This window comes from Magnolia sinica, chromosome 14 (assembly GCF_029962835.1).
Source record: "Magnolia sinica isolate HGM2019 chromosome 14, MsV1, whole genome shotgun sequence".
In the NCBI taxonomy this organism is placed as follows: domain Eukaryota; kingdom Viridiplantae; phylum Streptophyta; class Magnoliopsida; order Magnoliales; family Magnoliaceae; genus Magnolia; species Magnolia sinica.
In genome coordinates, this window is record NC_080586.1 from 78,043,452 (window position 1) to 78,052,877 (window position 9,426).

General features: G+C 39.6%; 1 protein-coding gene across 1 annotated transcript; it reads right to left on the reverse strand.

The window, feature by feature from the left end:
- Positions 1 to 1,869: 1,869 nt before the first annotated feature.
- LOC131225796 (F-box protein At2g26160-like) lies at positions 1,870 to 3,153 on the reverse strand. The gene has a single exon (XM_058221391.1). It carries the CDS (start codon positions 3,150 to 3,152, stop codon positions 2,100 to 2,102), a length of 1,053 nt encoding a protein of 350 aa, XP_058077374.1. The 5' UTR covers position 3,153; the 3' UTR covers positions 1,870 to 2,099.
- Between the last annotated feature and the right edge of the window lie 6,273 nt (positions 3,154 to 9,426).

The window sequence follows — 9,426 nt, forward strand, 5'->3', positions numbered from 1 at the left end:
GGCCCCACATTTCAATGATCCAAGCCCTACTGTATCATCCGGGTTTTGGTAGAAGGCAGTGTGGGCCCACATAATTGCAGCTGTATTATATTTGTAAGGGTATTTAATTGGATGGTCTAGAGACAGACGGTATCCTGTCAGTGGCTGTGGGGCCCACCGTAATGTAAACGTACAGGTGTCTACATGACCTTGTGAAAAGATTGGATTGCAAATAAACATCGTAGCACGACTTTGAAAGCTTTCAATGGTAGGAATTCAATCTCCATTGCTCCTGTGGTGTGGTCCACTTGAGCTTTCAATCAGCCTTGTTTTTTTAGCTCATATCCTAAAATAATTTGTAAAATGGATAGACTAAAACCACGACTCTCATTGGACAACCAAGATTGACTGAAAGCTTTAACGTAATCCCATACACGTAAATTCATGCCTCTAAAACCCTTAAAATCATGTGTTATGGCCCACTTGAGTTTGAAATGGCCTGAATTTTTGTGTCCATTCATCCTGGTCAGATGCATCTTGGATTATACAAAATGTAGTGGTGCGATATCCCAATTGATTCACTGAATTGTGGCTCACCTGATTTTTCTATCGGCCTGATTTTTGGGTCCCAAGAGAAATAAGGGACTGATCAAGTAATGGATGGAGTGGATGTCATTAAAACATCACGGTGGGCCCATATATTGAATGTGGAAATGTGTATAGTGGATCCGGAGCGTGCCCCAAGAAATGTTTTGTCTAAGAATGTGGTGTTAGAACTTAACAGTGATTAAAAGGCAAGTAAGCCGTTGATCAAGGTAGAAAAATAGTAGCCCGTCAGTTAGGCCTCTGTGGATCATGTAAACTAGTCCACTTCTAGAGGTAGGCCCCAAAATGAACAAGCAATGAACGGTCCACTTTTTCTGGAAAATTAAAATCATAACCATCCAAAAAATAAACTTGGAACTTTTTTTTTTTTTTTTTTTTAAGCCTTGAACATAAACTGTCTTATCATTTCATGAATTTATCTGTTCATAGATCGAACAGCCAGGATTCTTCCACGAACCACAAAAGTGAGCCTCATCAATCAATGTTTGGGTTGAGAGTTAGTGCTAATTGCTAGTTTGTACTAGTGGGCCCCATGATTCAATGATCCAAACGGTTGATACGATGCATCCCAACGTCAAAGACCCATGTTATAAAAATTCTTCAATTCAGCTGGTTCAATAATGGGCCTCATAAAGTTTGAGCCAATGGGCGCATAACTGGACCACATGGCCCACTATGATGTATACGTTTTACTCACCATCTTGGGAGATCACATTAGGGCATGACCTAAAAATGAGTTAGATCTAAATCTCAGGTGGACCACATAATAAGAAACAATGGTGATTGAACGCCAGCAATTAAAAACTCATAGAGGGTCAGAAAATTTTTGGATCAAGCCCATATCATGTTTTCCTTTCACCCAAGTTTGAATGACCTAATCAACAGGTTGGATGAAAAATAGACTCTACAATGGGTCCTAGAAAGTTTTTATGGCAGGCCTTCAATCACCATTGTTTCTTGATGTGTTGTCCACTGAGATTTGGATCGCCTCATGTCCTAATATCAGCTAGTAGGGCCACAGAGCTTTTTCAAACTTTTAGAATGTAATATTAGAAAATAACATAGCTATGAATGTTTAGCTCTCTTGTTTAAACAAGATCACACTTATAGCTCTAACAGTACACCATCGTCCTAAAATAAAAATTAATCAAAGTAGAAAAAACTAACGCTACGTTCAATAGACACCTAAAAATGAATTTCATCTCATTTGAGTTAACTATAATATATAATGTATTAGAGATCAAGACTCTAATACATAGTTACTATCAACATGACCTCATCATGTATTAGAGCTTTATGTATCTAATACATAATTAATATTATTACTTAAAATAAAATAAACACAATTTTAACTGTCTATCAAAGTGGACCTATGCAATTTGGAGGACTACATTATTGAAATCATGACTTGTATATATGAGAGAGATCCATGAAGTATCTGAAGAAATAAAGAAATATAGCAAAATCATCATCAAACTTAAAAGAAAGAAAAGGAAAGAAAATTAAAAACTCATCTATGACATCAGCCAAATGAATGGACGAAGAATATGTTGGAAATACCAGGTTGGAAAGCATGGCTTGATACTCCCATCTTTCATGTGGAAGACACTAAACTTACCAGTATGGTCATCGCTGTAATATATACAATTTTCTTCAAACCCCGACAATTTTGTAGCTGAAAAGGATTTAGAGCATCTTTTGCCTACGAAAAGCATTTGATCACCTAAACTTTCAACCTTAATCGAAAATCGACCCCTCTCATCCATCTTAAAAACACAGAATTTTTTTCTCGAACCGTGTCGACGTCGTAACTTTAAAACCATCAATAACTCGCCACATGATTCCACCAAATAGGCCTGATAACCATTATAATCTTTTTCTATTTCAACTACTTTGATAGTAAGACCCTTCCACCCTCCGAAGTTGGGATTTTGAAGCAACTTCCAGATCTTGCGATGGTATCTTCGTCTTATGAAATAAACACGTCCCTTATACCATGTAACATCATCAAAGGGAACTTCTTTTATTACTGTCCATCTTGCATCTCCTCTTCTACAAAAGCCAAATAAGTTATTGGCATCCACGATCAAAACCATACAATTATCAGAAGTAGGTGCAGATGATAATATGGCCGAACTATGAGGTATACGATGGGAGGTGAAATCTTTAACTCTATAGATATTGTTATCATCCAAGTGCCAGATGTTAGCTCGGAAGGGAAGTTTGATTTGTTCTTTTGTGGATGGATTAAAGAGAAAGATATTTCTAGTAAACCACTTGGAAAGTATTAGCCATCCATGGAAAGATCCCAAATAAAATACCTCATGGGTTTCAGGAATGTGTATTCCTCCGTAGATTGTATTGTTGGATAGATCAAGAACGGTGTGGATGTCGGTTTCCAAATTTTTGGAGAGCAGCAATAGACCTGAAGTTTGGAGTTTGAGTTTCTTGATCTCCTTCAAAGCCGACCACCATGAAATACAAACTGATCCCGCGCGGATGCGATCAATTAGAGATGATTTTAGTAAGATTGTCACCAAGATTTCGTTGGGAAGTTGAGACCACATATTCATGATTTCTGAAGTTGGATGGCTTTGAAGAGGAGGAGATGTGATTTGGATGTCTTTAAAGAGGAGGAGAGTGTAACATCTTCAATGATAAAAGAATGAGAAAATTACCACTGTTAACGCTACCTTTTTTCTAGCGTCTTTTATGAAGAGTCCAAAACTTACTTTCCAAAATTAGACCTTTCACGTGCGGACAGAGCATTTCAGGCCGAAAATACCCCCCGTTCGTAATGCTCTGTCCGCGTGTACAAAGTCTAAGTTGGAAAGGTAAGTTTTACACTGTTCAAAAAATACGCTGGATAAAAGATGGCGTTTACAGTGATAATTTTCTCATACAGGAATACGTGGATTTCCTGTTTACGTTTTTGCAGGAATTTCCTGCGTTGAGATGATAGGTGGGCCCACCGTGATGTTTTTGAAAAATCCAGTCCGTCTATCTGTTTTTACATATTGTTTTAGTACTAGATACAAAAATCAGGTGGATAAAATACTCAAGTAGGCTGCACGAAAGGAACAGTGGATATTCAATGATTACCGTTTAAATATTTGTATCGACACAAAAGTTTCGTATCAGGCTAAGGTTTTTGTGTTTTCCCTTCATCTCATTGGGAATGACCTTATAAACGGTTTGGATTGTATATAAACATCATGGTGGAGCTCAAGATGTTCCAACGGTTGGAAACTCTTTATCCAGTTTTCCTTCTGGCTACCTTGAGTTTTGTACCATTTTATTTTTCGTCTCATGTATTATATGATATGGACAAACGGATGGAAGGGGTGGATTTTTCACAAACATCATGGTGGCCCACCTATCATCCCAACGCGCAGGAAAGAAAGACTTTCGCCGAAAATCCTCGTCCACGTGAATCCTGATCAGTCGCTTTTCATTGGTTCACGTCAACATTCCCGATGACATCAACTCACACGACACGGACGGGAATTCCCTGCGAAAGCCTTTCCCAGGAAGTTCCTGCGCAGGGAACTTAGGTGGGCCCCGAGGTGATGTGTTTGAGAAATCAAATCCATTCATCCGTTTTTTGAACTCATTTTAGGGCGCAAGGACAAAAATGATCCGCATCCAATACTCAGGTGGGCCAAAAACGTGAGTATTGAACTTCAACGGTTGAAATATTCGTGTGGCTACGGAAGCCTTGAATCAGGATAATATTTGTGTTTTCATTTCATCCCAATATGAATGACGTTATAAACCGTATAGGTGGCATATAAACATCACTGTCGACCAGGAACGTTTCAACGGCAGGAATTTCCCCGCACGCATTTTTCTTTAGTGCGGCCCACTTGATCTTGGATCATAAGGACAGTACCCCCGCCCAGACGGTAAACCGTCCAGGCAGAGCTCTGTGGGGCTCACCGTGATGTAAGTGTTTTATCCACGCCGTTCATCGTTTTTGTTGGATCATTTTAAATAATAATACTAAAAATGAAGCAGATCAAGCACTCCAGTGGACCACACCAAAGGAAGCTTCAGTGATAATGACACCCACTGTTGAAACCTTTCTAAGGGCCACCGTGAATCGTTATGTTTTTTTTACCATCCAACCTATTAATAAGGTCATGTAAACATGGATGAATCGAAAACACAAATATTAGCTTGATCCGAAACTTCTCCATCTCCGAATAAGTTTTTAATGGTCAACATTCAATCCCCACCTTGTGGTCCACTTAATCCCTGGACCTGCCTCAAGTTGTAGTTTATACCTTAAAGGGTTCCGAGAAAAACGATGAACGGCATGGATAAAACACATACATCACGATGGGCCCCGCTCCCAATCCGCATCCCCTAGGAAGGTACTTTTGGTCCTCTGTGTGCCCACCATGATATATATGTTTCGTCTATTCTATTCATCCATTTTTTCAGATAACTTTAAGGCTTTATCCCAAAAACTAGAGGTATATAAATCTTAGGTAGACCACACCACTGAAAAACAATAGTGATAGGATATCCACCATTAAAATCCTCCTAAGGCCCACTGTACGGTTTATTTGACATCCAATCTGTCGATTAGGTCATAAGACCCAGATGAAGGGAATAAAACAAAGATCAGCTTGATTCAAAAATTTTATGGGCCCCAAAAAGTTTTTAATGGTTGACATTCATTCAACACTATTTCCTGTAAGTTTTTAATGGTCGACATTCATTCAACACTATTTCTTGTATCGTGGTCTACTTGGGATTGGGATATACCTCATTTTTGGTCTCATACTATAAAATGATCTAGAAAAATAAATGGACGGAATGGATGAGACACATAAGGCATGGTGAGCCCACAGAGCTCCGACCATCAGCCATCGGTTAGTGGCATGGGAAGTAGCCAATCCGTTTCCGTACCTTTGACACGGCTCATTCAATCCCCGGGCGCATATTAGATACCCGGGCGCATATTAGATACCTGACTCGCTAGTGAAGTGACGTCACCAGTTATCTGGACCCCACTACAATGTATTTGTTGTATCCACAGCGTCCATCCATTTGGAGATATCATTTTAATACATGAGCCAAAGAATGACACAGATACAAAGCTTTAGTGGACCCCACCATAGAAAACAGCGGGAAGATTGATAACCACAATTGAAACCTTCCTAAAGCCCACCATGACGTTCTTTTTTTTAATCCAACTTATTCAAAAGTTAAAAAAGACATTAAAGAAGGGAAAACACAAATATCAGGTCAATCAAAAACTTTTGTGGCCTTTAGAAGTTTTTAACGGTGGCGTCACTCTCCCTACTGTTTTATGTGGTAGGGTCCACTAGAACTTTGGATGTGAGTCATTCTTTGGATCTTACCCTAAAATGATATCGCCAGATAGATGGACGGCGTGGATACAAAACATACATCAAGGTAGGGCCCACGAAACTTAGTAACCTCACTTAAATAGCAGTCTCGCTACTCAACATATCAGTAGCCAATCCGCGCCTTTAATCCCGCTACTTTGTGATTTCCTACCAAAGCCTTCCGCGTGAAGTTCCTGCGCCCGGAACCTAGGTGGGGCCCACTGTGATTTTTTTGAGACATCCACCTTATCAATCTATTTTTTGAGCTAACTTAACGACTCAAGGCCAAAATTTAACCGGACCCAAGACAAAAGTGCCGCACTAAAGGTAAAAGGTGGGTAGGGAAATTCCTACGGTTGAAACCTCCCTGGGGTTGCCAGTAATGTCTACAGGCCATCACACCATTCATAAGGTCATTCTTACTGGTATGAACTAAAAACACAAATATTAGACTATTCAAAACTTAAGTGACCCCACAAATATTTCAATTTTGGACATTCAATCCTTACATTTCCGGCCCACTTGATTATTGGATTCGGTTCGTTTTTAGCCTAAAAAAACGGATGAACAAAGTGGATTTCTCACAAACATCACGGTAGCCTCACCTAGGTTTCCAAAACATGAACTTCCTGCCAAAGGCTTTCGAAGGAAATCCGCGTCCATTCTGGGGCGCGTCATTTAGAATGATCTGAAAAAAATTGATGGGCTTGCTCTTTGTATAACATTCCATGAATGTAAATTATCTAACACCCCATGAATCTATCTGCTCATATATCGAACGGCTGAGATTCTAATGCGAATCACAAGAACGGGCCTCACTAACCAGTGTTGGGGCCGAGATTCTTCTCCGTCAGCATCTAACAAAGAAGAAAAATACAAGCATGGCCCACGTTCATCCGAAAAGGAACCTAATATTGGCGGCTGTGATCTTCCGATTTGGGTGATTTTTGGGGCATGCTCCATCCACTGTGGAAATCAACGGACCAATGGTCTGGATCATGGAACAATGGCCCCACTCGCAAGAATAGAGAATCCGTGTATGACATGTCCATGGACTGTCGGATAACATTAGCTACTCTGCAAGTGCTGTGTGTGGGGTCCACTGATGTGTGGATGACATCCAAGCTGTTCATCAGGGTCATCCCACCATGAAAGTTAGACGCCCACAAATCTCTCTGTTCCTACCATCCCGTTTGGGTCCCGGAAATCTGATCGGGTTTGGACCCTCCATTTTGGACCCGATTAAAAACCGGGTCTGGTTCCGTCTGTGTCTGGCCCACCAACTTAGATCGGGTTAAAATTAGGTTGGGTCGGGTCCAGTATATTTTAATAGTAATATTAAGTGTATATTAATTATTTTAACATTCATATAAGGGTTTCTGAGCCACACGTATGTAAAAGAACTTGATGAAGCATGAGCTCAGTGGCACACAAGTGTGTAATCCAAGCCATCTATTTAAGTGGGCCTGAATATATAAATACACTTGGTGTGGATTTGACCTGAACCCTTCCCCAATTCCACTTGAAACTAAAGTCCAAAGATGGTTACTTAAACCTGAATCCTATTTGAAACCATACTTCCAATGCCCTATGTATACTTGAACATGATCGGATCCGGGTCTAGGTCCGGGATCTCCAGGACGAAAGGGGATTGTGCTCACCGTGGCGGCCACCTTAATGATTTTTCATATACACCGTTCATCCGTTTTTGTAGCCCATTTTATGGGGTAGTCCCAAAAATTAAACAGATTCAAATCTCAGGTGGACCCGGATCAGGGGATTTTCTATGACCCCGGCGCAAAGAAATCTCTGTTCCAGGGGCTGTGTGGGGTCCACTGATATATCCTTAACAAATCCACTCTGTCCATATGTTTCTAAAGATCACGATAGATTCTAAAAATGAGGAAGATCCAAAACTCATTTGGGCCATACCAACGAAACAGTGAGAACAGAAATATCCACCGAGTTGAAAGCTTCCTAGAGCTGATCATGATGTTTATATGTCATCCAAATCATTCATAGAATTATTACCACTCAAATAAACTATAAAAATAAATATCATTGCGGTGTGGTCCACTTGAGTTTTGGATCTTCCTCATTGATATAATCATGTCTCACTGTGTCTTTCAAAACAGATGGACGGTGTGGATTTGTCACCAACATCTCTAACTTTGTGCCCTATTGTATCATCCGGGTTTTGATCTAAGGTAGCGCTCGTATGAAAGATACCACTGGGGACTGTTATTTATAGTTGTGCAATACCAACTTTCGTACCTAGTTGAAAAATTCTATAAACCGCTTCAAATTTATACAATTTGTTAAAAGAGACTTCACTCTACACAGGTTTTCAAAATAATCTTTACTTTCAAAATATGTTTTTTCAGGACGATTTTAAGATTCCTTTTCTTCCTTTCAAATTTTTGATTCTCTTCATTCCTCACTTGATTTTCTTGATTTCTTAAGATCTATCCCTTACCTTAGTGATTCTTGAGCAATGAACGGTCTACTTTTTTGGAAAAAATTAAATATTAAAAAAAAAACAGCAATTAACGATCTACTTTTCTGGAAAATTAAAATCCTAACCATCCAAAAAGTAAACTAGGATTTTTTATTATTTTTTATTTTTTTAATTAATTAATTTATTTATTTATAACACATGCACACACACCACCACACACTCACACCTTAGTGGTATTTCACCACCTATGGTACTCGAACCCTTGAACAGGTGTTGAAACTCCTAATAAGAGTCTACCACCGGAGCAACAGCAAGGACCCTCATTGCCTGTTCACTGCGGGGCGTACCTCCAGAAGTGGGGTTTAAATAATCCATCGAAGGCCTAACTGACGGGCTACTATTTTGCTACATTGATCAACGGCCTACCTGCCTTTTAATCACGGTTAAGTTCTAACACCATATTCTTAGACAAAACCTTTCATGGGGCACGCTGGGGATCCACTATACACATTACTACATTCAATATATGGGTCCACCGTGATGTTTTAATGACATCCAGTCCATCCATTACTTGATCAGTCCCCTATTTCTCTTGGGTCCCAAAATTCAGGCCAATTGAAAAATCAGGTGGGCCACACTTCACGAATCAATTGGGATATCACGCCACTATGTTTTGCATAATTAGTCCAAAATGCATTTGACCAAGATGAATGGACACAAAAATTCAGGCCATTTTAAACTCAAGTGGGCCATAATACATGATTTTAAAGGTTTTAGGCATGAATTTACGTGAAGTAGATTACGTTAAAACTCCAGTCCATCCATTACTTGATTTTTTATTTTTTATTTTTCTTGCCTTGAACATAAACTCTCTTATCATTTCATGAATTTATCTGTTCATAGATCGAACAACCACAAGAGTAGTGTGCCTCATTAATCAATGTTCGGGCTGATGGTTAGTGCCAAGTGCCAGTTTGTACTAGTGGGCCCCATAATTCAATGATCCAAACCGTTGATAAGATG

Coding starts and splice junctions, on each gene's coding strand:
- LOC131225796 (XM_058221391.1), bottom strand. CDS start 3,152: ATGTGGTCTCAACTTCCCAACGAAATCTTGGTGACAATCTTACTAAAA.